The sequence below is a fragment of the Alosa sapidissima genome, chromosome 13 (assembly GCF_018492685.1).
Source record: "Alosa sapidissima isolate fAloSap1 chromosome 13, fAloSap1.pri, whole genome shotgun sequence".
Taxonomy (NCBI): Eukaryota; Metazoa; Chordata; class Actinopteri; order Clupeiformes; family Clupeidae; genus Alosa; species Alosa sapidissima.
This window is the reverse complement of record NC_055969.1, coordinates 30052737-30080469: the sequence shown is the minus strand read 5'-3', so window position 1 is coordinate 30080469 and position 27733 is coordinate 30052737. Positions and strand designations below refer to the sequence as shown.

Below are 27733 nucleotides of genomic sequence, written 5' to 3'. Positions count from 1 at the left end.
GAGACCAAATTTCCCTCACGGGATCAAAAGAGTATATATACTATACTATACTATACTAGGGACATTATATTTCCTCCGGTAGTTTTTCCAAAGAAGCCTGGCAGCAAATTGCATTTGCGGCCGCTAGGGTGCGTCTAGATTTCTAGGCTATTAATGATGCGTATGTCAAAATAAAAGTCTATCTAAAAGACAATGGAGTCGAATGAGCCTGACAACAAATACAGTCGCAGCTGGCAATGGATGTAAATAATGTTCACGCATAATACCGTTCTAGTGTTATAAACCATATATCGAGGATGCGGAGTTTGCAATGTATTTTGTTTGCCCCAGCAGCTGTGTGAGGATATTCATGCTGTATGAGGATAATAAGTTGAATTTATGATGTGTAAAATGTAAACAACAACGCCGCGATTATGCATCAATGTTGACAAAATGATGATCATTACATTAAGCCTACATTTCCCCCACTGATCCAAAAGTGGACTTTTGTATTGAAATTGTCCGGAACCCCTAGTAGGCCTATACGCTCCGTTTCTAACTTCACGTCTAGGTCTGATATCTGTCGTAGCTAGCAGTAGTCGTCAGTTCATCTCCGTCTGCCTGCCGCTGGTGCAGGTGAGGCCTATGCGGGAAGATGGCGACGGAAAAACCGAAACATGAAGGCAGGGTTAAAATTGGACACTACATCCTCGGGGACACGCTTGGGGTGGGCACATTTGGAAAAGTAAAAGGTAAGTGTAAATGCCTCTCGACAATGCGTGTTACTGGTCTGCGATAGCCAAGTTGAACTGCATAGCGTGCGAGCTAACGTTATAGCATAGCTGGCCAGTTAGCCTGCATTAGTTTTACCGACTGGGCTTGCACTTGTTGGCTCGTCAGTTAGAGAACAACATCCGAAGTGACCCGCCTGTCATTTGTTCCCAAGATACAGGTGTTCGCCTTTCTGTGGGACATATACACTGCTTGCTAAATAAGTTTCATGTTTCATTGCAGTGATGGCTAACGTTAATGTTTCTGTCGGTGTGATTGGTTGTAAACTGGCTAGCTAGTTGGACTTAATAGAAAGATAGTCCTATGAAGTTATGGAATAATGTACCTATACTTAAAACCAATTCTATCCCAACACGAGTTTTGATATCTGCTGCTTTTGATGTCATGTCATATCTTGATATGATATATCTTAAGTCGTTGGTCATAAATGCTGTAGCACTGTGCACTGGCCAGTAAGGTTGGACAGTCAAATGGTTTTAGTAAGAACTACTAATTTGACATCCTCTTCTAAAATAAATTTCTCATTTTTCTATAAATGTGGCGATTCAGATGGTTATGTCAGCGAAATTGCTCTGGCGGGGAGAACATCGACGTTAACTATTAGTCAGAGGCAGCCAGATGTGTTTTGCTCGCTGCGTGCGTCACTTTCTCTGCTGCATGAATGGAAGAAACCTTTAACCTCTCCGCCTCAATTTGACCATCGGTGAATGGCTGGAAGCTGCAGAAAATCTGAGTATTAACCCTGCACGAATATTTCTGGACATACTGTCCATTTTCGAATAGCTGGTGAGCTGCTATAATTTAATCGTCCCATTTTGAAACATGGCATGTTGCTTTTAAAGCACGTTGGTAAATAATTAATTCTGGCGACCAGTACTTTCTCTAGTCTTCTACGTTTAACGTTAGTTGTTCCCTGTTTTTTTTTTTTTTATTAAATAATGTTTGGCTCTAGTAGTGTCAGCTGTTCCCTTCTGGTCACTAATCGATTTTAGACATCAAATTATGTTTTCTATCGTTTATTTAGATTTGTGTTCGTTCATGTTTGTTGGACAGTGTGCAATCACTTTAATAGTGACAAGTGCACTTTGATAAACTACTTACTAAGTGGTTGTGGTATTTTTAAGCCCACTTTTATGACCTATTTCTGGTCTATAAAACTCCCTTACAGCATAATTCAAATTTGTTGGAAGATCCAGAGGTTGGCAGGGGGAAATGCCAAGCCTGGTTCTTTTATTCAGTTGATCCTAACCTTGAATAAAAAAAATGAAAAGTCTCATGGGCCCTCCAGCTCTGCACAGGATGTCTGTGTTGATCGGAGGTGATGAAGTCAGTGTTTATGTACTAGTGAAAGTTAATGTGTTGATGTTGAGATTAAGTAGAATCAGTGGTCCTTGAAAGTGGCCATGAAAAAAGACCCCTATTAAAACTAGTTTGCCTAAGTGAGATCTTATTCCTGACACTCTTTTTATTTACATTTTAGGACCCTAGTGACTTAAGTCACAGCTAGAAATAAACTCTATTCTAGTCTTATTTATCAGTGGAATGTTTTAAGATAAACTCCAGACTTAGCCTTGCCCTTGCCCTGCCCTTAAGATTCCATGAGTCAAGGCAATCATATTTCTGTGGGGCTCTGAGCTGTTTATTTAACATCAAATGAACCAGAGGATGGGCTGTGGGTAATTTGGTCAGTCACTCTACTATCAGAGATGCTTGGCTGTATAGTCAATAAATCGCCAGTGGCGTAGTCCTATCATATGCCAATACAAGCTATCGTGTTGTCTTTAGGCCTGAGTTTCTCTCCCGCTCCTCCTTTTTCCCCCTTTCCCGCTGGTAGTAGGAGAGACGATAGGCTTGTTTGAGCTGCAGTAGTGTTGTGCATTATCGCTCTCCCTACTCCTCCATCCTTTTCAAATTAATGATGGCTGTGATGTAGTTGGCAGAGCCAGGGATGGTCCCTTGTTCCGGCTGCCAAAACACCTGTCCACTGTGCATGCAGAGGCTGTACCACAGTGACCCACATCATTAGTATTGCTGTAGGAGCATAAATTCCATACTGCTGAGAGAGACTGTATTGCTTTTTCACCATCAGTGCAGTGGCCAGACCTGCACCCCCTTACACGGTATTCAGTCTGGCTGTATCATGCCAGGGAGCCAGACGGTGCTGCTAGCCAGATCAAATGGTCACTCGACCGTGCCTGCTGGAAAAGAGCGGTGTGCCTGCCCATGCCCTTTTATCCGCTTACTGTGTGTTATTGTTGTTTTGCTTTGAAGATGCACACAAAACCACTGTCTGCACCTCCTGTGTGTTGTGTACAGAGGAGCTGTCATTTAGCTTAGCTGTTACTGTAGCAACTAAGATGATGTGTCCCCACGCCCCCCCCCCCCCCCCAACCCCATACTTGTCAGCTTCTGATTTAAAAGAATGTTTCTTCCTCTTCCTGCAGTGGGTCAGCATGAGCTGACCAAGCACCAAGTGGCCGTGAAGATCCTGAACCGGCAGAAGATTCGCAGTCTGGATGTGGTGGGGAAGATCCGCCGAGAGATCCAGAACCTCAAGCTCTTCCGCCACCCTCACATTATTAAACTGTAAGTCAGAGATCGGAGACCTCGGAGCTGTCCGCTCCTGCAGAGTCTCTCTGGCACATTCATCTCTCTCTCTTGATCACTCTATTGCTGTCGTTTCTCTCCCTCTCTTTTTCTCTCTCCCTCTCTCTTTTTATTCTCCCCTCATGGGTACATCCTGAAATGGGCTACCTTACGCTAATCTGGCTTGTGTGGTTCCTGCCCCAGTGTCTCTCTCTTCCTGTGGACTCTCTCTGTCTGTCGCGGGATCTGATGAGGATTTCCGGGGGCTTGATCCCCCAGTGACCCGGCCAGCATTTTTCTCATGGCTTCTCTAAAATTCCCATATATATATATATATATATATATATATATATATATATATATATATATATATATATAGAGAGAGAGAGAGATTTGAGACACAGTGGCGAATGAGGGTGACGTAGAGATGGGGAAATAGAATCTAAAGATGAATAGATAGATGTTAAGAGAGAGAGGGAGAGAGATGTGCTTGTTAGTAAGAGGGCAGAGTTGTCTTCCAGCATGGCTGAGCTACTTGCTAGAGGCCCACTGCCAGTTGCCCTATAGAGGGGCCAGTGGAGATTTCTCACCACAATGTGATCTGTTTGAATGGTCTTCCTTGGGCTAGCATTACAAGCAGCCCCTGAACATTAGATCCAGTTAGTTTCCTCTATGTGGTGTGAATAAGTGTAAAAATTAAAAATAGTATGAAATTGTACATTACATCTATTTTGAATAGATTTTTTTTTTGCATTTGGATAACTTTGAAGGCATTTGTATAAATGAATGCCTTCAGTGAGTCAGAATTTAGAATGTTTTTCAGGCTTTTGCCCTCTCAGGCAAAGAGCATGTTGATGTCTGTGTATGACTGCCACGTAGTTACTGTGATTGTATGGTTGCAGGTACCAAGTCATTAGCACACCCACGGACATTTTTATGGTGATGGAATACGTATCAGGAGGAGAGCTGTTTGACTACATCTGTAAAAATGGCAAGGTATTTAAAAAATGACATGTCTGTACCATGCAAAAGATGTTTGTGTGCAAACAGAAAACACCTTTTTTTCAGTTACATTCCTGGACTGACTGCTTACAGACATGTTAACCGCACCTTACTTGAAGTTGCTGTCAGCATGTTTTAGTTCTAATCCCTTTATTGCCATTCTCAAACTCTGCTGTGATGGCAACCACCTAGTCTGGCTTTTCCAAACCATATAACATGGCTCAGTTTACACTTGGATGTTGTCTGGAAGCTCTTAACTGAAAAGAGATTGGGGTCACTGTAAAAGTACTTTTGGACAACTCTGACACCATTTAACGAAAATCGAATGGAAAATCCCCAAACCACACTGTGAGCAGTATAACTCTTGGAAGGCCATGGCAAGCCAGTAGTCTCCTCCATTCCAAACATTCCAAACATATCCAGAGTTGCTGTAGCTGTACATTGGTACTTGATTAATAAGGATAATTCTTTTAGCAATTGTTTTTGAAAAGGTAATCGTATGTAATGTTAACAGTGGTTTTGATGAGTGGAAATAGAAAGGAAAGGAAAAGTAAGTGCCTCATGCCAGTCAGGTGTGCTAACCCTGAGGCTGGAGATGTGTGTGTAAGTGTGTGAGAGTGTGAGTGTGTGTGAGAGTGTGAGTGTGTGTGAGAGAGTGTGTGTGTGTACGCGTGTCTCACTTCCTGCTCACCCAGAGAGTCATGAGTCCTTGTTTGGCCTCCCCCAGTTGGACGAGAAGGAGAGCAGACGGCTGTTCCAGCAGATCATCTCCGCCGTGGACTACTGCCACAGGCACATGGTGGTGCACAGGGACCTCAAGCCCGAGAACGTCCTGCTGGACGCCCATATGAATGCCAAGATCGCCGACTTCGGTGAGTTTTTCCGCTGCCGCCCTTGAACTCTTGCCCGTCAGCAAGTATGCAGCATGGCATGGTCAGGAATTCTGCACTGCACCACTGAGACAGGCTTTAGTAATACAAAACCAGTCACTGCGTGTAGAGAACACAGTGGAGGGTTGTGCCCAAGTGGGTTATTGCTAGTTGATTGATCATACATGATTGGCCAGGCAGACCGAACGCACAAGCTCATCACTGTCAAGTCATGCAGACAGCCTGGGAGGCACAACTGATCCCATTGGGGTCAATACTGTATGGAAAAATCTGTCAGGGGGAGAAGGCTCTGGATGATCTCTAATTAACTTGCCTCTGTTGGAATACCCCTATGCAGCCTGCATTATGTGTGTGTGTGTGTGTGTGTACATGTATGCACGCACACAAGCAGATTGTCAATGAACCAGCCTTTTAATGTTCTTAGCTATAGAATTTCTCTGTTTGTGTGCCCCTCCCTATTTATGTTTCTCATGTCTGTCTTCACAGGATTATCAAATATGATGTCCGATGGAGAGTTCTTGAGAACGAGTTGTGGGTCTCCAAACTACGCTGCTCCTGAAGTCATATCTGGAAGGTATCTTTCTGTTTCCTCAGAAAATAAAAACACGCCAGTTTCTTGGAATTGCACAGATGGTTTAACAGTAGGGCTTGTTCTGTGCCAAATCCTCAGGCACCCTTGACTGATCTTGTTGGCTGTTAAGATGTGCACAAAATGCTCCCAGTGTGAAGATGGTTTATCTAATGTTCGTTAAGCTCTGATGGTTTTCTCCTTACAAATATGGATCATTTGATGGAACTAATTTAACCATATATTTCTTTTATTTAATAAATGATACTATAGCTGGCCTAGGAAACCAATTGGTTTTTAATTGCACTTTTAATTACAATGACCCCAGTATTGATCTCTGTGGTCAATATTGATCCTCCGTCTGATCACTGCGTTTGTTTCCCCTCTCCTGTGCTCGTCTCCTGTCAGATTGTACGCAGGGCCCGAGGTGGACATATGGAGCAGCGGCGTGATCCTGTACGCGCTGCTGTGTGGTACGTTGCCCTTCGACGACGACCACGTGCCCACGCTCTTCAAGAAGATCTGCGACGGCATCTTTTTCACACCGCAGTACCTCAACCCGCAGGTCATCAGCCTGCTCAAGCACATGCTGCAGGTGGACCCCATGAAGAGGGCCACCATCAAGGAGATCCGGTCAGTCACACACACACACGCGCACAGACACCAGTCTTGCTGTAAGGCACGCACCAGCCATATTGATAGGCCTTTTAGATCAGCGAGCTGTGTCTAACTTGTGTGTACGACACAGGTTCGACCCGTGCTGGATCCCATTGATACCAAGTCACTGACCCATGTGATTCCCAGGTTGAAGCCATTTATGCCAAAAGCCTGGTGGTCAGAGTAGAATTACAGGGTAAAGTAAACTGACACTGACCTGTAAACGGTTCAATGGGAACCTTTTAAGACATATTGAGGAACAGCAGCAATAGTTTCCTCTTGTGAGTTCAGCCGTAAAGATCAGTGGACTGGTATGGGCATGATGGTACACACTGTTTTTCCCTCCATCCTTCAGTTCAACAGGGAAAAAATATCTGTAGCCCACCTGAAATGAATGGAACGTGTCATGGGAGATTGAAAATATCTTCTTTTATCTTTCCAACCCAGTCCTGTTTTGGTGCAAAATTAACTAATTACACCCTATTGAGACCCTATTGAAATCCTTTAATTTCATCTTTCATGGCCATACCTAATCCGTTTATTCTTTCTGTCCACACTAAATCAACATTCCCCACCATTGAGAATTATAATTATCCTAAATTTTTTTTTTGGAAAACCTACGTTTTCAGACTTACCTGGCTTAGTGTGGATGTAGCCTAATACCAGAGAACCAGATGCCGCTCTCTTACATCTTTTGCTTTATGTCGCCACCCTAACACTCAGGGAGGACGACTGGTTCAAGCAGGACCTGCCCAAGTACCTGTTCCCTGAGGACGCGTCTTATAGCAACACCATGATTGACGAGGAGGCCCTCAAGGAGGTGTGTGACAAGTTTGAGTGCACGGAGGAGGAGGTGCTTACATGTCTCTATAGGTGAGTTCTCCCCCACAAGCACGCACACACACATGCATACAGGAATACACACACATGCCTTGGGTAGCTGCCCCCAGCTTGCACCTTGTGTAACTTTGCAGGCCAGAGGCATTTTGCAACTAGAGGGAAGTTTCATGCATCCTTTCTTAGAATTTGACTAATGTGATGTTGCAAGAAAGTTAATAAGTAGACAGACACATCCTACATGTATCTCGGATTTGAATTAAACTGATGGTGGAACATTAGGCAATGTATTTCTGAACGTGTTCTAACTGCCCGTACAAACTGCTGTGATGTATCATATTGATGATGTTACATATTTGTCACGGACTCAAATGACGCCAGCACCCCTGTCCCTTCTGCCAGTCGGAATCATCAGGACCCCCTGGCAGTGGCCTACCACCTGATCATCGACAATCGGCGCATCATGAGCGAGGCCAAGGACTTCTACCTGGCCTCCAGTCCTCCGGACTCCTTCCTGGACGACCTGCCTGCCCACCACTTCACCAAGCCACACCCCGAGCGCATGGCCTACCTTGTGGCCGATGCCCAGCCGGCGCGGCCCCGGCACACCCTGGACGAGCTCAACCCGCAGAAGTCCAAGCACCTGGGCGTTCGGCGCGCCAAGTGGCACCTGGGTATCCGCAGCCAGAGCCGGCCCAACGACATCATGAGCGAGGTCTGCCGGGCCATGAAGCAGCTGGACTACGAGTGGAAGGTGAGCGTTTGTCGACCTTTGGTCTTCTCCTACACACCTGGCCACCAAACAGGTGTGTAGAAGTTCCGTTTTGTGTAGCAGGCGCGTGAGGGTATGAAATGGGGAATGAATTAAACACATTACTTTGAGTTTGTATTTAGAGGTGGTCAGGATGGCTAGATAGGTCAGAGGCTGGACAGAAAAAACTTGTCAGAAAACAGAAAACTTGTCCATAAAGTGTTGCTGATTTGGGAATTTAGAACCGTGCCAAACTGCTACACCTATTATCACCCTTTCAGCTCAAGAGTGTGAGTAAGGAAATTCACTGCTAATGAAGTGCTGCTGGAAGTGTTTGCACTCTCTCTAATACACACACACACACACACACACACACACACACACACACACACACACACTTTCCCAAGAGTGCTTTTCACCTTTCTCCTCTTAAGATTTCATATCCCATTATTTGCCCAGAGACACTGCAGTTACAGATGATTGCCTTTAACCTTCAGTCACCTTTGAGAAGCACAGCAAGAAAGAGAGGGAGGGAGAGAGAGAAAGAGAGAGGCCTGTGCCCATGAAGATAAGATGTGCATCTCCAGTCTCTGTTTCCCTGTAAATATTAACAGGCCCGCTGTCTTGACTTCTCTTCTGCATGGCTGCTTTCTCAGCATGGTCACCGCCCAGGAGAGTCTATTTTTAACATGGGACCACTCTCTCACTCACACACACACACACACACACACACACACACACACACTGTAAGACAAAGCCTGTGTCATAAGCAGTCCCTTGGTCCACTGTACACTTACTGTCCACACTTGCTTCTGTATGAGGGCTACTAACTCCCTCCATTCATTCTCTTTTTGCCATTTTATAGCCATTGGTCCTGATATAGTGAAAACCAACAACAGCCCTCCATTTAGCAGGGTGTTTACTGGCTAGCAGTGCGCCTGCTCGTTTGTTTCTGTCTGTGGTGCCAGCCTTCACTCTGAGCCTGAGTCACTAGTGCACTCTGCTAATGAAAGAGCTCTGAGGTTCAGGCAAATCCCCAAAATAGGCGGGATCTGGAAGACTATCTGGGACCGATCGAGCATGTTTGTTTGGAGACCGTGGCGTGGTGGCGCTCGCTAACTGGCACTTAAACGCTCGGGATGACTGCTTTGGAACGGGCGCTTTTAAAGTGTCCGTTAATTATTTCCCAGCCCGCCCTGAGAAGTGCTAGTTAATGTTTCTTGAGCTGGCTTGTGAAAGAGGAGGGGGCAGGCCGCTCTTGTTTTTTACAAAAAGGAAATGAGTGGTTTCCACTTCCTGGCGCTTTAATGTTGTTTTCATTCTTCTCTCTTATCTGCCGTTGTAAACACAGGCGCCTATCAGAACAAATTCAGTTTTACAGCATAGGCCTCTGAACAGGAGGGCAAAAGTCAACTTGGCTCACTGGTTTATCTGTTTCTGTATTTGTTTCTCTCTCTATCTATCTATCTATCTATCTATCTATCTATCTATCGCTCTCTTTCTCTCTCGTTGAAGATGTTTTGCTTGTCTACATGATGCTCCATTAGCAGTTCTCATTTTGAGAGAATTATCGTCTGGCTAGAGAAGTCTTTCTGGAGCTTAGACTTTGTGTGTGTGTGTGTGTGTGTGTGTGTGTGTGCGCGCGCGTCTCTTTACGTGGGCTATGTATGTGTAGTTACACCGTGGGTGGTGCTTTCTTAAGTCCTATTATAACAGCAGCAGTTGATGGAAAGCTGGTTAAGCCCATAGGCCATGGCCTCAAGGTGTCATGATGAGAGCTCTGAGGAACCATGACTCATGATGTTGTTGCTGCAGGGAAAGTGTCTGAGAAGAACAGTAGGGAAAGTGTCTGAGAAGAACAGCAGGGAAATGTTTTGAGCAGAACAGCAGGGAAATGTTTGAGGTTGATTCCACTTCTGTCCATTTCCTCTTTTTGAAAACTCCACCTTTTCATATGTATTCAGCAACGCATAGGCAAGTGTCTTTTACAGGACAAATACGGACAATGGGACAAACACAGACAATGAAGACTGTTCTAGAAATGACACACACACACACACACACCCACACTCACTCACAAATATACCGGTACACACAAACACACACACTTATATATATGTATATACACACACACACACTAAAATTTCAATTGGGATGTGTTTGTGTGTGTGAGCAGCTGTGCTTGCACCAGTGCAGCCAGTGGATGGTTCTATGGATTCAAATGGGTACCCCTTTAGGTAAACTAGTCAGGATATGCAACAGGTGTGGTCTCATGTTATGTCAGGTGTGTGAACCTACCTTGAGGACCTCCACAAGATTTCCAACCATCCACTGTTTTATGAACTCTTTCACATGTTTCATGGTTAAGCTCTTTTATACAACAATTGGGTTCTATGGAACTATTTATTTGTTTCTGATTGGCCGAGAGACATTCCATGAGTTGGAATATCCCTGGACATTTTTTATGAACTTTCACATGTGTCATGGTTAAGCTCTTATGAATCGCTTTGAAAAGAATCCTTGGTGAACTTGGTGAATTGCGAAATATTGTATGCGTAGTTGCGTAACATGAAGTGGTTTGGTTAGAGAATGCCACACATTGATTTCTACCATGAGTAGGCGGTCTGAGTTTGTTCCATTAATGTTGTTAGCCCCTGTTGCTTTGGATAAAGATACTACTTCCCATTACTTTTACCTTACCTTAAAAGGGACTGTGTGTAGTTTTTGTCCCACAGTTTCAAATATAGTGCAAATCAATGGAAGAGTATGGTACTATTGCAGCATAATGGTGTGTTCAAAACAACTCGTATCCTAAAGAATTCTACACAGCCTCTTTAACCAAAATGGTGGGGCAGCCGTGGCCTACTGGTTAGCGCTTCGGACTTGTAACCGGAGGGTTGCCGGTTCTAACCCTGACCAGTAGGCACGGCTAAAGTGCCCTTGAGCAAGGCACCTAACCCCTCACTGCTCCCCGAGCGCCGCTGTTGTAGCAGGCAGCTCACTGCGCCGGGGTTAGTGTGTGCTTCACCTCACTGTGTGTTCACTGTGTGCTGAGTGTGTTTCACTAATTCACGGATTGGGATAAATGCAGAGACCAAATTTCCCTCACGGGATCAAAAGAGTATATATACTTATACTTAAAATGGGAGACAATACCTATTATGGAATAGAATGGCCAGTATAGGTTCAAATGGAACTTATTACCAGATTCAACATTTGAACATGACTGCCAAGTGAACCGGAGTTGCTTGTAATTGTGAGGCTATTTTGCTTGTAGAAAAATGATAAAAAAACGTACTGTGTACTACATCCAAGGTAACAAGTATACTGTAGAGAAGCCACATTTCGGGCACTTCATGTTCTTCTAATACCTGGTTTATGTGTGATATATCATGGTCTCTCGTTGTTTTTGTGTAATGATTTGATGTGAGTAGGACCAGTGAATAATCTGGTGTCTGATCTACAGGTAGTGAATCCGTATTATTTACGCGTGAGGAGGAAGAATCCTGTTACAGGCATGCAAACCAAGATGAGCTTGCAGCTCTACCAAGTGGACAGCAGAACATATCTGCTGGACTTCAGGAGCATAGATGGTAGGCCATGGCTCGTGTGTGTGTGTGTTTAGTGTTTGTTTAATGTGTGTTTATTGTGTGTGTGTGTGTTTGTGTTTGTTTAGTGTGTGTTTATTGTGTGTGTGCGCACATATCTGATGATGTTTCTCCCTGTGTGTCACAGACGACGTGATGGAGGCCAAATCTGGGACTGCAACCCCTCACCGCTCGGGCTCTGTGGGGAACTACAGAATGGCCCTGAAGAATGACAAGACTGAGAAGGGCGAGGCGGTGGACGGCGAGGCCTCAGCCCCCTCCACGCCGCCGGTGGCCCAGGCCCACGGCCGCGACGGCTCGCTGGCCTCCTCGCTCACCTCCTCCGTGGACTCGACCGGAGGCGAGCCGTACCCGCGACCCGGCAGCCACACCATCGAGTTCTTCGAGATGTGCGCCAACCTCATCAAGCTGCTCGCGCGATAGCTCTCAGTGCTCACACCGCCTTCTGCTCTCTCTCTCTCTCTCTCTCTCTCTCTCTCTCTCTCTCTCTCCTCTCTCTCTCTCTCTCTCTCTCTCTCTCTCTCTCTCTCTCTCTCTCTCTCTCTCTCTCTCTCTCTCTCTCTCTCTCTCTCTCTCTTTTCTCTATACCCATTCTCTGTCTCTTTCTTCTGTTTCAGTCATGCCATCTTTTTGGATTGTCTCTTTTTCTCTCTCTGTTTCACTCTTTGTGTCTTTATAGCAATAAGCATGTTAACAGACTCGTTGCTCTACATCATTCCACTTAGATGGATGAATATGATTGGTTCATGGATGCACTGAGGTGGATGTTTCAGAGCTCTGACTGGGTGACAGAAAGGGGAGGGATTTAGTGGGGCACTGCTACAGAACACTAATCCTCATGTGCTTGGGTCCTGTATGGGTTCTGTGATGTTTGCCTGCAGCTCAGAGTCCTGATATGATTAATAATGGTGAGCTTCAGTGATTTATTACACAATAATGATCTAATGTATGATATTTGAACATTTATCAAACATATAGTTGGTAATACATTGGAGTCGAGAGTTAGTTCACCCTCTTGTTAGCCACACTGTTCACCCCTCAATCACAGAGGATGTAGTTTCTCAGTGTGGCCTTGAAAGATGGAAAACTGATGGCATCTGGACAGTGACATTTAAAGGTGTGTATATAGCCTTCTATGGCAAAAATTATGTTTATAAGTATGCTTGAACCCCATTACCTAACTCCAAAATCCATGGACATCAGTGAATTACATGGTGCCTCAGGCAAGCATCTCGGGACTCTCCCACAGCTATCTCAAGGTAGCATGACATGGCTTCATGTTCTGCAGATTTCAGTGCCCCTTAAAGTGGAGTGAGAGAAAGGGAGAAGGCAGCAGAACTGAGAAATCATCGCTACGCCACTTTACTGAAATATTCATCATTTTACAGATTGTTTTTGGTATTCACAAAGAAATTTGCCCCCCCTCAACCACAAAGTTAACTTGCCCCAGTGTTTTATGAATGACTGAAGTGATACACTGAGTTCACTGTACTGTATCCAGATGGAGTTGCAAGATTACGTGTGTGTGTGTGTGTGTGTGTCTGGTCACACTGATGATCTTTTGATTAGTTGTGTGGTGGGAAGCAGTTTTGTTTTCGTACCTGCTGCTCCGCTTCACGCTGAAGGCCGCCTGAGCGTGAAGCCAGCAAACCCTAAGCAGACCCAGGCCTCAGAGGCCAGCCCTTTATGGCCACAGAGGCCTGTCAAAGACCACAGTCCTCCTGGAAGACCCATAGGTCATATGAACATCCAGCACTCTAGAGGCCCAGGGCTCCCTAAGCATGCAGGACATTTAGGGCCTAGTAGCTTTCTAGAGCATCAGGTCCCAGTTATCAGGGGCCCGAGCAAGCATTCTGAGTGCCCAGCTCAGCGCTTTAGGGCTAACGGCTATCGGAATGCCTGTAGCACCAGTACCCAAGTCATTCTGTGAGGATGTGCAATGCCCCTGTATCTCTGTTCAGGAAAAGAAAATTATTTTGATTATTATGATTTTGTTTGGATTTTTTTTTTTTCTAAGCAGAGGTTGTGTCTTGTCTCGGAAGTTCTGAATGGTCTGTTCCTTACATTTTTATAGACATATATATCTATATATTCAGAATAAACAATTGTGTTTGGATCTATATTTATCAGTGCTCGACATGAGTATAGCAGATTATAATGTGGATTTATGGACTTTGAATGATTCGCTTTTTAAAATGATTATATATTGCTGGATGACGTTTTATTTGATACACGTTTTGTTTTTTCCTTTTTTAACTTTAGGTTTTAATTGAAAAAGACCACTGGTTAGAAAATGGACCAGAGAGGTATTGTCAGGTGACTCATGATTTGAACTTGATCTTGAAACCGAAGTTCTTATTCCAGCGAGCAAAGTGGGATGTCAGAATTAACCTTAGAGTGAGTATGGAATAATCGTAGGGATAATTCATGTCTACAAGGTTAGCCTTAAAAAAAAAAAAGTCAAAAGTTAACATTTTCCTTATTGAAATTTAATTCTGCTGATGTTGACTGAGATGTTAATTGCCTGACACAAAGTTTGATGCGCATGACAATTGTAGTTACGGACACTGTTATATATTTTTGTTACTGGTAACAACACGCAAGTGGGATTTGCATGTAGCAACCATTTTGACTACATGAAAGGATTTGGTTACGTTTTTGCAATTAAAGGGTTGAAAAGGAAATAATTGGACATGAATTCAGACACACTCGTATTGAGCCGGCTGAAACGGCAGTGGTCTATTTAAAAGTGGAAAAAAAAAAAAAAAAATCCGAAGAGGTGTACCTAGTCCTTTTGAACTGTGTTCCCAGGTCCAACTCGATTTTGTTTGTCACATCACTCTGATATGTTCTTGGATGTCTGTCCTCAGTAACAGTCTTGAATCCGCCTCTGTTAGTTTGTCAGATGCCTTATCATGCGATTTACTTGTGTGTTCTGGATTCAGGAAGTCTGTTTCTTTGTGTGTGTGGGTGTCATATGTCCCTATGGTACCACAGGAACCCGGGGTTGGTATGACGTGAGATAAAAATGTTCCTGAGAGGCACACAGTAGATCATAGTCGTAAAGGATGATTCCAATAGGAAGTGTGTGTTTTTTCTTTTTTTTTTTTTTAAGTGCTTCCTTGAATGGTCTGGGACCCTATAGGAGCACACACTTCTTTAAAAATGTTTTTTTTTTCTTCTTCTTTGCATTATCATGCCTGGATATGCGATAGAGTGCTTGCACTTCCGATTATAAGAGAGAGAATGGAAACGAGCATCTATCGCTGACATGTCTTAACTGCTTTTGAGAATCTTTTTTTTTTTGGTGTGTGGGAAAGGGACCCAGTTCAGAGGTTTGACCTTTGTAAAGTTATTGATTGTGTATTAAAAAAAAAAAAGAAAATGAGAAAAATTTGTACACACAACTGCCTAATAAACTGCTAATTCGCACTGTCTGTCTTTTGGTCCATATTTACAGCCGTTTCATATTGTGTTTTACAAAAATCATTACCCCCCCCCCCCCCCCAACCTAACCTGTGATTTTTGTGTTCAGTACACTGTAACATTGCATCTCAAGACCTAGAAAACAATAACTGAGCTTTTAGCAGTGTGCCGGACTTCCTGTGCAGTCGGGTGGATGCCTCACAGTTCACTGAGCATCTGGCCTGGACACAGATATATGTTCAATCCACTGCCACTAGGTGGCACACTTTTCTTTTGTTGCATGCAGAGAAAATATAGAGGTGTTCCATACCTAAGGGATTGAAACACTCATTATACTTCTGATGCACTTCTACAATCTCCTATCGCCATATACTTCTCACAGGCCTACCTAGTACGGCCTCAAAGTCCCCAATTCATTTGGAAATGGGAGACTGCGAGTGTGCAGCAGAATGTCTGAGAGGCAAATGTGCTGTCAGTTGTTTTCATAAGTCACAGTGTCCCTACACCTTCACAGTTCCTACCAGTGTCTACCTAAAAGAATCACATACACACAGCAGATGAAATCAAATGGCTGGGCCAACCAAACGCGACAACTCATTTCCTATAATCTTTGCCCACTGCAGTTCCATGGCATGTTAGATTTTGCCTTTTCTGTGTCTTGGTACTGTAACATAGAGGTCTGACTCATGTGGTGTCCCTTTCATGAGAATTGTGACATTATGAAAAATACTTTTTATGTCAACATGATTGTAAAAAAAAGTATTCAGGCAGGTGTAGTCTAAACTTATAAATGTATAAATACATGATTTACAAGAAATATTATTTGTATCTGAACTGGTTGAAAATGGAGATAATACGATATGTTCTTTTGTTGTGGATGATCACTGATGACACTTTCATCCCGTCTCATAAAGAGCAACAGCTGATTTTTTAATTGACGTTATAACTGCAGCCTTATCTTACATGTTCCTCTCTCACTTAATTCCATAGTCACATTTAAATGAATCACACCTGCAATGACAACCTCTTACACATCCCCTCCTGTGACGCTTGCCTGAACTGACCAATTTGCAAGTTATGGAGCGGAGTGGCCGCTGAGTGAAATGGCCGCTGAGTGAAATCCACTGATTACATAAGGCCCCAGTCGCAGGGAGATGCAGGACAAAGCCACGTGGTCAGCTTGTCATCATGGCCTGATACAGAGGGCCTGGCACTATACATCTGGTCCACAGAGTAGCCTGTGGTTGTAAGTAGGGCGTGCAGTGAACAAAGATGAGTATGATGACACCATGCCCCTTTGTTGATGTTTAGATTGTAGAGAAGATGCTCTACACACATAATTGCTTTTAAAAGCATTTAACTTGTTATGGGATTAAGAACTCCCGGCACAGATGTTTCATCTGAAGAAAAAACTAAATGATGACCACATAAGTAATATTTATTTCACACAGTGATGTGTACACATGAAATATACACATCTCAGTGTCATATACACACAAAAAAAATCATGACTTTTTCCATCAATAACATAATATTTAGACGCCTTATTTATGCGTAATATGACAAAATAATAATTGGGATTGTAATGGCCCGTCTACAGTGATAGATACTAACGAGGCGAGTCTGTGGACTGCAGCAGGATGAGACATGGAGATGACAGAGTGAATGTTGGCAGTGCGTGGTGGAGCTAAATGAGGGCAGAAGCAGTGGGTGTCATTTTCCGCGTCCGGGGCAAGCATCGCTCCACGCATCTCACGAGCCTGAGATTCCTCCTCAGGGGGTCTCTCTCTCTCTCTCTCTCTCCTCTCTCTCTCTCTCTTTCAAGGCCTGTCACTGTGAGTACAGTCTTCTCTTATAATTACTGCCTGTGGAGCGCAGCAAACCTCCCGCAGCAAGGACTGGTCGACTGAGAAGTGTTAGCAGAAGCTTGAAAAAATAATATTTTTTTTTTTTAAAAATCGAAAAAAAAAATGCACGAATGGAATCCTTGGCGATTAATTGGCGGTGAATTGAAAATGACTACCCAATCACTTCTGTATTATGGGCTTTAGACATTTCACATAGTCTTTATCTTAACCCAGATACTCCACACTCTCACACATTCACCAACTAAAAAATCTGCTACTTTTATACCAATAAAGGTATATTTTGTGAGGTCTTATTTGTAGAATCCATAAGTCTACTCCATGAGATTTTGTCATCTCAGATGATCAACATTCACCAGTATTTTTTTTAAAGATGGATGAATCGGCCATGCAACTGGTAGACATTACAGTTGGCGGAGCTTGTTTGCCTCACAGACCCCCATCCCTTTCAAAACCAGCCCAGAACAATGAGGGGCGCGGGGCTCCCCATGGTCGTTAGCGTCCGGCGCGCTACACTGAGCTCGGCCATTGTCAGCCCCTTTGATGTGGCAGTGGGGAGTGAAGAAACGGTCATTTGGCGCTTCATTCAGATGGAGGCCGAGCGTAACGGTGGGGGGTGGGGGCGGGGAGCGGCAGTGCCGGTACTGCCTGGAGGAGAGGGAATGCTTTAGATGCATAAGACACACAGCATTAATATATAAGTAACAAAGACAAAACAAACATTTCTCTGTTAGTATTGCCTTTTCATCAGGTGTTCTCATGTTTGCGGGAGCTTTGTGGAGTTACCATGGTCGCAGCTAGAGGCTCCACCCAAAGAAGTCCCAAAGGTGTAGGGCTACGCTGAAACATGTCACAAACAGACCTGGCCAGCCATGCTTTAAATTGCTTGTAAAGCCTTTGAGGCATTGTTTGGGTGCTTCAGTTCTTGCTGTGCTGTGCCATAATGGATACAGTCATAAGTAGTCTCTTAGCTGACTAAAAGTGGTCTTTGCAGGATAAATACCACTGTCGCAGTGTGTGAATATTCCATTATGGCTCTACAGAGTGGGCCCAGGCTCTCTCAAGGACTCACTATATACAACAGACATCAAGATTTTGATTTCACATCTAGACCAACCACATGCCAACTGTGAAGTGGCACACTTATGCGGTTATGGCAGACGTAATGAGATCTTCACCCTCTCCATTCTCCCTGTCCTTATTTCTTTAACTGGCAACCGTTTTTCCCTTTTGCAACTTAACGGCACATTATCTCAACACTCCAGTTCGTGTCACACACACGCAGGCTTTTTACAGTTAGCCCCTGGGCTGTGTCACAGTGACATGAGCGATGGAGGTCTTTGGCACACAGGCACTGGTTACCATTAAAGGACCGGAGGGATGGCAGAGCGATGGCATTCTTTGGCAGAACAGCTTGGGATGATCGCGTCCAACTGGCAAATGCAGTACCTGCCCGGAGGACAGAGCTATGTCGGCGGCCATTTTGGCACCATTATATTATAGACTATATTTGGGGAAGAGTGGCTAATACAGGTTGGAGCTCGGGGGGAATGAAGGAATCAAGGAGGGAGGTTTTTTTTTTTCAAAGGAAGCTAGTTTGTTTGAACATCTGCCGGTGGGAGGTTCTTCTAAACCCCCAGAGACATGTGATACTTGGTAGGCCAACCATCAAACTTGTGCATTCCAGCTGCCATCAAACCCTTTCCAACACGTTATTACCAAGGCAGCATTGCTCATTGTTGTCCTGTGCTTAGGTCTTGAGTGCTTAATTTAATTTTCACCATTAATCCACTTATGTGAATCACCCAAGAAATGGGTCTTTTTGTAGCAGTAGCTGCAGTGTGATGGAGGTCCTCTTGTTAATACTCCCAAGTAGCAGGTCAAGTTACACACATGTATAAATCAGTTTGAGATGCATGTGTGTGCAAGACTATTTTGAGAATGGGGAGACACGATCGTTCAGTGTATATTTGGAATCTAAAGAATGGAATCAGAGTGACACGTGCTTACATGGCCACAAGCACTGAAGTGTAGAATGAGTTAGAGCGAATATTAAACAGTGTAGTGTAGTGGATATACACAGTATAGTGTAATGTAGTGTAGTGTAGTAGCCACTGTGTCACGTTAACATTTCGATCATTACAGAATAAGTTACTGTATAGTACCGTGCTATAATAAGAATATACTTTGTGCTCTTTTAGATGAGCTATGGGCCTCGATGTTGCGACTCGGACTATTCAAACTTCAGGTGCCTATAATCAAAATGTATGGGGCACTGCTGTTACTTCATCAACACCTGTAGGCTGCCAGATGAGTTTCTTAGCCTGATCAAACCAAGATTCAACAGAGTAAGTACAGCCAACACATAATTTCACTACAGCATCATCATTTTACACTCTGACATGGGCTCCAAGGAGATTCATATGATAAGATGGCCTTTGCATTATACAAATAAGTATGGGCCACAACAGAATATAGTAATTTCATGAGTTTCAATTACCAATTATAATTTGTGAAAGGCATTTCAGTGACAGGTAAATTAAATAGACGAATTAATTATGATGATCATAAATGAAATATTGGACAGTTATTTACCAGTCGCTAGAGGGGGTAGTTCGTCAAGATGTAGCCTAGCCTACAGGGAAAAGAAAATTCATTTGACTTTGAGGTTAGGATCCATACCATGTGATTTTTTAGGGTCCATACCAGGTGAATTATGTCAGATGAACATCTTGATTGGGTGGCAACAAATATACTAGGTTACATCCGGTCTTGGTCAGCATAATTTTGAAGAATAATGATAGCCTATAGAAATATTCTCTGGGATTGTTGTTTAGTAGCCTACCAGCGAGTTGAGCTCAGTAAGATAATACGCCTACAAAGTAGGCATACCATCACAACCCTGCTGTCACCAAACAAGTTGAAGTTCATGCAAAAACTGCATTTGCCAGTTGGGGACTCCTAACTAAAACTCAAATAGCCTGTATTCATCTCAAACATACTGTTCTCACCTTTCACTGCCACTGTCTGTAACCAAGACTATAGGAAGACCACTTCGAGACACTGCAGCTCTGCATCTCTCCATCCACTATATGAGGCGATGAGTCTTCGTGTTGCATCATAGCTCTGACATATCCATGAAATCTAAGGACATCCACGTTATGAGCTCTTTGGTAGGGGTAGGTGGTAGTAGCGAGAAGTGACGGGAGGCTTCCACGGGAGGCGGGGCGACGTGTGAGCCAACGACTGTGGTTGCCAGGCGCTCGGTCGGAGTGTGGGAAGTGCTGAAATTTCAGCGCGTCACAGCACTACTTTGCCACCACCGTTGACTGACGGACTTGCTACCGCCACTGTCAGCTAGTCTAGTTGTCGGCCGATGTGTTTTTAGTCCCACCGTCCACTGTTACAAAAGGCATCGTTGAACTCACGCGGAGCGTTAATGCAGAAGTTTAACTGCTAAATGATCTGCTTCGAACCACTTACTTCAGTCTAATCTCTCCTCAAGTTCAGGTTAGCCAGCTAGCTCGCTCGCTAGCAACTTCTGACTTGGACCCCTTGTAATTCTCACTGGCTGGGGTATTCCCTCGTAGTCATAATAGCCATCTAAATGATCATGGAGAGGAAGAGGATAGATTGCCCGGCTTTGCCCCCGGGTTGGAAGAAAGAAGAAGTGATCCGGAAGTCGGGACTTAGTGCTGGGAAGAGCGATGTGTACTATTACAGGTAAAGTTAAATAACGTTACATTCGAGTCTGTTACCGAACGTTGACTGTATAAATAGAAGTGGGAGTTTGAACGGTGTACAGCCCTGCTCATAATCAGAATGTTGTGACCCCTGGGCAAACTCCACTCCCTTAGCAGCAGTTCTTTGGCTTACGTTAATTGATGTGATGCCATGAAGTGTCAAACACCCACCTAGCTTAGCTCCTGAACTTGCTGTCTTGACGTTTCACAGGGGTGCAGTGGTAATAGGTCATTGACACTGACCTGAATTGATTAAATCGGAGACATGGTAACTCAGCTGTCTATGATATGACCATTCGTTGATTGTTATTTTGGTTGATTGTGCCCTGTTGCCTCCATGACTCCTTAGAAATAAGTTAAATTCATGGGAGTGGACATTCTCAATAGTTCAGTTATACTAACAATGCAATACCAATATGTTGGTAAAATAAGTACTGGTAATTTGCTGTTAAAGTTTATGTTGACTGAGAAATAACCCAGCTGTTGGGTAACCCCTGCAGCACAAATCTGATGTTTCCTTACATCACGAGTGACACATCTTTTGCATTGAACACATCACCAGTTCACTTATCTTGACCCAAATGGTCACCATACAAGTATCTAAAAAAAAACACACACTGCACACAGCCACAGAGTTTTGCGAAGCTAGGCTTTGTCTGTAAGGTTGATGATGTGACCAGCATGCATCTTTTGTGCTGGGCCAGAAACCCAAAGCAACAGGTCTTGCTGGTCCACCACCGAAACTGAAAGTGCTCAACGGCACCATTGGGGCTCTCACAATGACTTGCCACAGACCACTGGCCTGTGTTGTGCGTCACGGAAACCAACCCTCTAAAGTCTCACTTGAAACATTCGTATGTGTGCTGTGTTGGGGTCAGGGTGGGTTCCTTTCTTCCTCTTAGCTCATCTGCCAGCCACAGCATTCGTTAAGGCTAAGTGTTTCATGTTGGGGTGAAGTGTTCCAGTAGAGTAATTCCAAGTGTGTGAGTGTGTGTGTGTGCGCGTGTGTACGCCACACACACGCCATGGTATACACACGAGCGTTAAATCCGCTCTTGAGAAATCCGTTCTTGATCCCTCCTCTCATACTCGCGGCATTCTGCTGGTGGCCCCCCAGGGCTCGGGGGGGATTGACAGGCCCTCCACTGTGAGTGCTGGGGGACGTCAGGCCTCATTCTCTTCCTGCTCGTTAAAATGTGCCCCTCTTTCTCATTCAAATGAGCGTCTCTGACAGTGGTAAGGAAGGGAAGTGCTGTGTGTGTGTGTGTGTGTGAGATAGTGAAACTTTGCTGTTTTGAGATATTGTCCTTTGTGTGTTTGATGGTGACACTTCTCTGTTTCGAGATATTGTACTCTGTGTATTGGTGTGACATCACTGATCTGAGATACTGTCCTGTGTGTGTGTGTATGTGCGCAGGAGTGCTCGCGTATTGTGTGTGCGTAATGGCCAGACTTAGAACAGCGGAGCCGGCAGTCATCTCGAAACGGTTTAGTTCAGGCCTCGTATGGGTGTGTACAAGTCTGCTTGAGCAGATTGATATCATGAACTGCGTATGTATGACACGCCAATGCCCACTAGCGTAACGCATAATAGCATTTTGGCGTGTTTATCAACGCCATACCCTAACCATAACCCTAACCTTAGAGAGCGCCATATACTTGGCGTTGACATACATGCAGATGCAGACGCTGCGTGTATGTCTACGCAGCATTGATATACACGCAGATAGCTCAAAATGCGTTCTGAAACGTGGCCTCGTCTGTGCTCCACGAGCGTGTTTGAGCACGAGGACGCCACGGCGTAGTGTATTTTCGGTCTCTCGGTCACATCCTGCGCTGCGAAGGGCCAGTGTTTCTTTCCACTCGGAACTGCCTTGAGTCGGGGAACGGCAGTTTGAGCTACCACCCCTCCCCCACTCCCCGATCCACTCCGCCTGCCTTCGGCATGCCCGTCAAGCCCCGTGGGCAGTGCACACACACACACACACACACACACTGCACCACCGCCTGCCACTCTCAACTCTCCCATGTTCTCCCCACCACTCCCCTCGAACTATCACACCCTGCCCAGCCTGTTAGAAAACCCCCGCTGGCCTGGCTAACGACCGGCAGCCGCCCGAATGTGGAGTGGGCCGGCTGCTGGGATGCGGCGGCTCTTTTCTTCCCCTCTCCTTTCGTCTTTGCCCTCGCTCATTATGTCAGGTGGGGGAGGGGAGAGGTTTGTGAAAGGTGCTGTGGTGGCAGGGGACGGAGCCTTGTAAACTGATCTGCTGTCAGTACGCGTGGCGTTGCTTTTCACTCCATCTCTCCTCACCACCCCCAACCCCCATGTGCTCGTTCCCTCCCTCTCTCCCTCTCCCTCTCTCTCTCTCCCTCTAACCCTCTCTCTCTCTCTCTCTCTCTCTCTCTCTCTCTCTCTCTCTCTCTCTCTCTCTCTCTCTCTCTCTCTCTCTCTCTTTCTCTGCACCCCCCCCCCCCCCCCCTGTTCTATTCTTTGCCAGCCACTGTAGTTAATGAGCAGGCCTACACATCCCCATCCCCATCCCCACCCCCACCCCCTGCCCATCCTCCTATGTGCTGGTGCCGTCTCACCCCCACGGATCAAATTAAGGCTGGAATGTGCAAGGCCTGTGGGTTGGACGAGCCCGCTTCCTGCTCTTGTTCCTTTGGCGTCGGCGTCCGATCTGCGGCTCGCCCGAAACAGCCCTTATGGCAAAGGCGAGGGAGGGAGGGAATTTTATTTTTTGGCTGGCTGCTTGGTTTGGCCGTCGGAGGCGGCCTCTGTCTATGAGCGGCCATGAGTCAGGGCGTCTGGGGCCGGCGGCATCAAAGCCCGAAACGTCTGACCTTCGTCTCTCGGGCAGCCAAGAGGAGATTCCATCGAAGTGTGTCAACGTGTTCCAGCAAGAGCCGGTGACGGTAAGAAAACATTACCAACCATAAACAACTTCAAGTATGTCAACAACAATACAGATGTCGGCCGCCCCAGAATTGATAGCACCACCACCAAAGACCCCAGAGATAACAGAAAAGAGTGATATGAGTGTTATTAGCCCTCTCTGCCTCAGAGGCGCTCTGATTACTTGGATCTAACAATAAACAACCTCCTCAGTAATGGCGTCTCATTGTCCTCCTGATGTAAAACAATAATATGGGTGATCAAAGACAAGACAAACAATGGCCGTCTCCTCCTCTGTGTCTCCAATGGCCCAGGTGAGGAGGCCTGATTGGATTCTATCCTTCTATCCTGTACAATCCAACCCCCAGCCAGGGATTGCAGGGATTACGAATATCACTCATGTCCTGTCTCTTCTCTTCCTCTCTCCCCTGGTCTCTCTCTTTCTCTACTCCCTCCCTCTATCTCACTCTACCTCTCTCGTTCTCTCTCGTTCTCTCTCTCTCTCTTCCTGTTGCCGTCATGTCTGAAAGTCTTCCTTTGTGTTTATTGTTCCCTCCTCACCTTTTCTCTCGCCATCTGGCTAGTGAATCTGTGTATGCGGATGATGATGAAACGCACGTGTCTGGCCGGCCCACAGCACACGGCCCTTTCCGGAACTATCCACAACAATGCATTCAACATCCTATGAACACATAAGGGGACCATTTGACAACGAAGTACACCGTGAGCTAGAGGGTGTGGCCGGCGATGATAAATGGTCGTTTTTCATACGGAAGGCTCTGAAGGACTTGTCTAACTGGACAGTGCTGCTACTGTGTCCTTCACAGTTCACTTGCGCCAACTGCTCTATCTGGTTGTGGCCTGTCTTCCTGACGCTGCTAGGTCTAATTGTCGGTGATCTTCTTTCCACTGTGCTTTCTGTGTTGGATGCCTCTCTTCTCTGCTCTGTCTGTTGTCGTTCGTTTGTCGTGCGGTTGTTCGCTCTGGGGCTCAGGTTCCAGCCAGCCACTCCCCAGTGCTTCTGTTATCTGTGGGGTCTCTGTGAACGTTTGGTCGGGGTCAGATAGACTCCAGCCTAACGGACGATGAGAGCTTATGCGTTTTTTTTTTTGTTTTTTTTTTTTTTGGCGGGGGGTGGAGGAGAAGGGTGGTGAGAAGTGGAGGTGGGGTGTCTGGTTTTGTTGACGCTGCGACTTGTGAAGAATGCTTGCGAAAGTCTGAGTCATCGCTGTGGGCCTGGAGCTGAAGAGCTCGGCTGCAGTCCTCAACTACTTCCTGCCGCCATGCAGATGCTGGTGAGTAGGCTGAGGGATGTGGCATACATGCAGGCCGCCCAAACATATACACACACACACTCGCGCACACACTCACACACACATACATACACACACACACTCGCGCACACACTCACACATACATACACACACACACTCGCGCACACACTCACACACACATACATACACACACACACTCGCGCACACACTCACACCCACACACACACACACACACACACACACTCGCATACAGGCACGCACACGCGCACACACACACACACACACACTCGCATACAGGCACGCACACGCGCACACACACACATAAACACGCACATACACACATAAACACGCACATACACATACGCACGCGTAAACACACACATACACACGCACACATGCTCACACACACACATAAACACGCACATACACATACGCACGCGTAAACACGCACATACGCACCCACACACACACACACGCGCGCACACATGCTCGCACACTCGCTCATACACACACCCTAACACAACTACAAATGTGCGCCTCGCCTCTCGAGAGTTTCCACCCAGTGCTGCTGACACTAAGAGGGAGTGGGGGGTGGGCCTCTGTGTCGAAACTACCAAGGCCTCAACCCCAACCACCCCCACCCTTCCCAGACTTTCCTGGAAAAGCTGGCCCACTGTTGTGTCAGTGGAGAAGTGGTGTAGGGACAGCTCCTATAAACCTTACAAAAGCTGTCCTTACCGCACCCGGAAATCCACACAATACTACAAAACCTACTAAAATACACAAGTATCTGTCCAGGGGTAAATAAGCTAAGGTTTACTGCATTGACTTGAGAAAGGGTAGATGTATAAATCTAATGGTGTATGTAGCCAGGGAGAAACAGCGTGAGGCTTACCTGTTGGGGCCAGCCCTGTCTTAGCTCGATGGCGGCCATCACAAGCAGCGATAGGTTAGGTAGTTCATGGGAAGCTGTGAAAACAGCCTCAGATGGATGATGGTCGGTACGCGGTTTCAAACTACACGCTTCCACGACAGAGCCCCACAAGCGTCCTCTCACGTCGGTCTACGTTGGTGTTGTGTCAGAGAGAGAGCGAGCCCTCATGCATCCGATTATCTTGTCTCTCACCGAAAACACAGGTGCAAGCCAACACACTGCCCCCTGGCACATGGGATGTGGAAGTGTATCATGTAATGCAGGGGTGGGCAATTATTTTTTTCATGGGGCCACATGAGAAACAGAAAATATTGTGGAGGGCCAGGCCAAAATTCAATTCTGCATAATATTAATTGTATTTCTTTATTAAAAAGCAGTAAATAGCATTGTTTTGACAAGCTGGTAAGAGTATGTTATGATTAAGCAATGAAAAAGTGAGGTTGCCTTGAAAAATCTAATTTATTCAACCAATTTTCTCAAAACAATGGTACACAAAATGTGAACGTTTTTAACATTTGTGACTCATTATATTAGTTACCGGGGCCCAGGCACCGCTTTATTAGTAAGCATGAAAGTGGCACACAGAAGAGAAAAGAAAGACTAAATCCAAATCCTAAATCCATTCTGTAGGCCTGCGCCACCACGTATGAGTTGCTGTGTTTTCCTTGATGGCTATTTAATTGTTCTATGGCTATACGTTATCTGCGTTTCGGTTTCGGAAGTTGTGGGAATTCAGAGGTGGTAGCGATGATTAGTCAGGTAGCCACTGTCCATGGCTTCTTCATGTTGGCGAATCTCCATCACACACATGCGATTTTGTGTGCGGGCATGTGTGTGTTTGTGTCGCGGGGGGTGGGGTGGAGTTGGAGGCGGGGGCCCAATGAAAATGCTTGCACCGGGGCCCAGCACAGCTACGTAACGCCACTGCTTACACGGACCGGTCAGAGTCAACCAAAGGGCCGTATGTGTCCCGGGGGCCGTACAATGCCCAGCTCTGGTGTAGTGTCTACACTAAAGCACTAAACTATTTCCTAACACGAGGCCTGTGCCTTTAACCTTTACAGTCTCCTTCGAGAGGTCAGGAGTGAGAACTGTGAAAGAGAAAGGGAACGCGTGAGCGATGGCAATAGATAATAGCGGAGAAAGAGAGATAGAGAGAAAGAAAGAGCAAGGTGTGATTCAGTTCATGCAAAACGCCTGAAGAAAAGGGGACTGTGTGAGTAAGAGGTGGAGAAGTTGGAGAGAGAGCGAGCGAGCTAGAGCAAGAGCGATGAGTTACTGCGAGACGCCTTAAGAGAAAGAGGTTGTGTGAGTAAGAGGTGGAGAAGTTGTAGCGATAGACAGCAATGGAGAGGGAGGGAGGGAGAGAGAGGGAGATGGAGGAACTGCCTTAAGAGAAAGAGGTTGTGTTCGTAAGAGGTGGAGAGAGTTGTCCTGGCGAGGTGAAGGGAGAGGGCGATGTGGCTCCATGGCAGATGATGTTGTTGTGTTCAGTCCCCCTCCGGTCGCCTCCTTCCCACCATGAGCTTGTGGTGTTTGACTCATCCAGAGCATTCCCGTCAGCTCAGAGATTCCTGACACACACACACACGCACACACACACACACACACACATATGCACACACACACACACACACACGCGCACGCACACACACACACACACACACATACATATGCACACACACACACACACACGCGCACACACACACACACACACACATATGCACACACACATGCACACACACATGCACACACACACACACACACACACACACACAACAGTTCAGGACATACTACACAGTGCAGCACAGTAAGTGGAGTCAAATCTAATCAAGTTCCTACTGTATGCAGATCACCTTCCACCTGAGAGACTCAAGGAGCTCAGTGGACCTAGGGTCGCGCAGGTCACATCATACTCACTG

General features: G+C 45.7%; 2 protein-coding genes across 4 annotated transcripts in view; both read left to right on the top strand.

The window, feature by feature from the left end:
• The first annotated feature begins 554 nt into the window (after positions 1-554).
• prkaa1 (protein kinase, AMP-activated, alpha 1 catalytic subunit) lies at positions 555-15102 on the top strand. Of its 3 annotated transcripts, XR_006021359.1 has the most exons (11): positions 555-731; positions 3216-3357; positions 4260-4353; positions 5087-5231; positions 5736-5823; positions 6226-6450; positions 7198-7347; positions 7693-8065; positions 11529-11655; positions 11798-14419; positions 14450-15102. XR_006021359.1 is itself a non-coding variant. In XM_042058520.1 (10 exons), exons 1-10 carry the CDS (start codon positions 635-637, stop codon positions 12091-12093), a joined length of 1737 nt encoding a protein of 578 aa, XP_041914454.1. In that variant the 5' UTR covers positions 555-634; the 3' UTR covers positions 12094-15102. The 3 variants fall into 3 exon arrangements, 2 of the variants coding, with proteins under 2 accessions (XP_041914454.1, XP_041914455.1); XM_042058520.1 differs by having other exon boundaries at positions 11798-15102; XM_042058521.1 differs by having other exon boundaries at positions 556-731; positions 7714-8065; positions 11798-15102.
• A 5167-nt stretch (positions 15103-20269) lies between these two features.
• mbd2 (methyl-CpG binding domain protein 2) overlaps positions 20270-27733 on the top strand; it is a 42608-nt gene continuing 35144 nt past the window's right edge. Inside the window, exon 1 of the mRNA XM_042058522.1 lies at positions 20270-20684. Within this exon, the coding sequence (XP_041914456.1) occupies positions 20569-20684 (116 nt within the window). The 5' untranslated portion in view covers positions 20270-20568. The remainder of the gene's footprint in view (positions 20685-27733) is intronic.

Excerpts from the sequence above, each read along its gene's own strand:
- prkaa1 (XM_042058520.1), top strand. The coding sequence starts at position 635 with ATGGCGACGGAAAAACCGAAACATGAAGGCAGGGTTAAAATTGGACAC. Across the intron at positions 6,451-7,197 it reads GCCACCATCAAGGAGATCCG|GGAGGACGACTGGTTCAAGC; the intron begins GTCAGTCACACA and ends CCTAACACTCAG. Across the intron at positions 11,656-11,797 it reads GGACTTCAGGAGCATAGATG|ACGACGTGATGGAGGCCAAA; the intron begins GTAGGCCATGGC and ends TGTGTGTCACAG.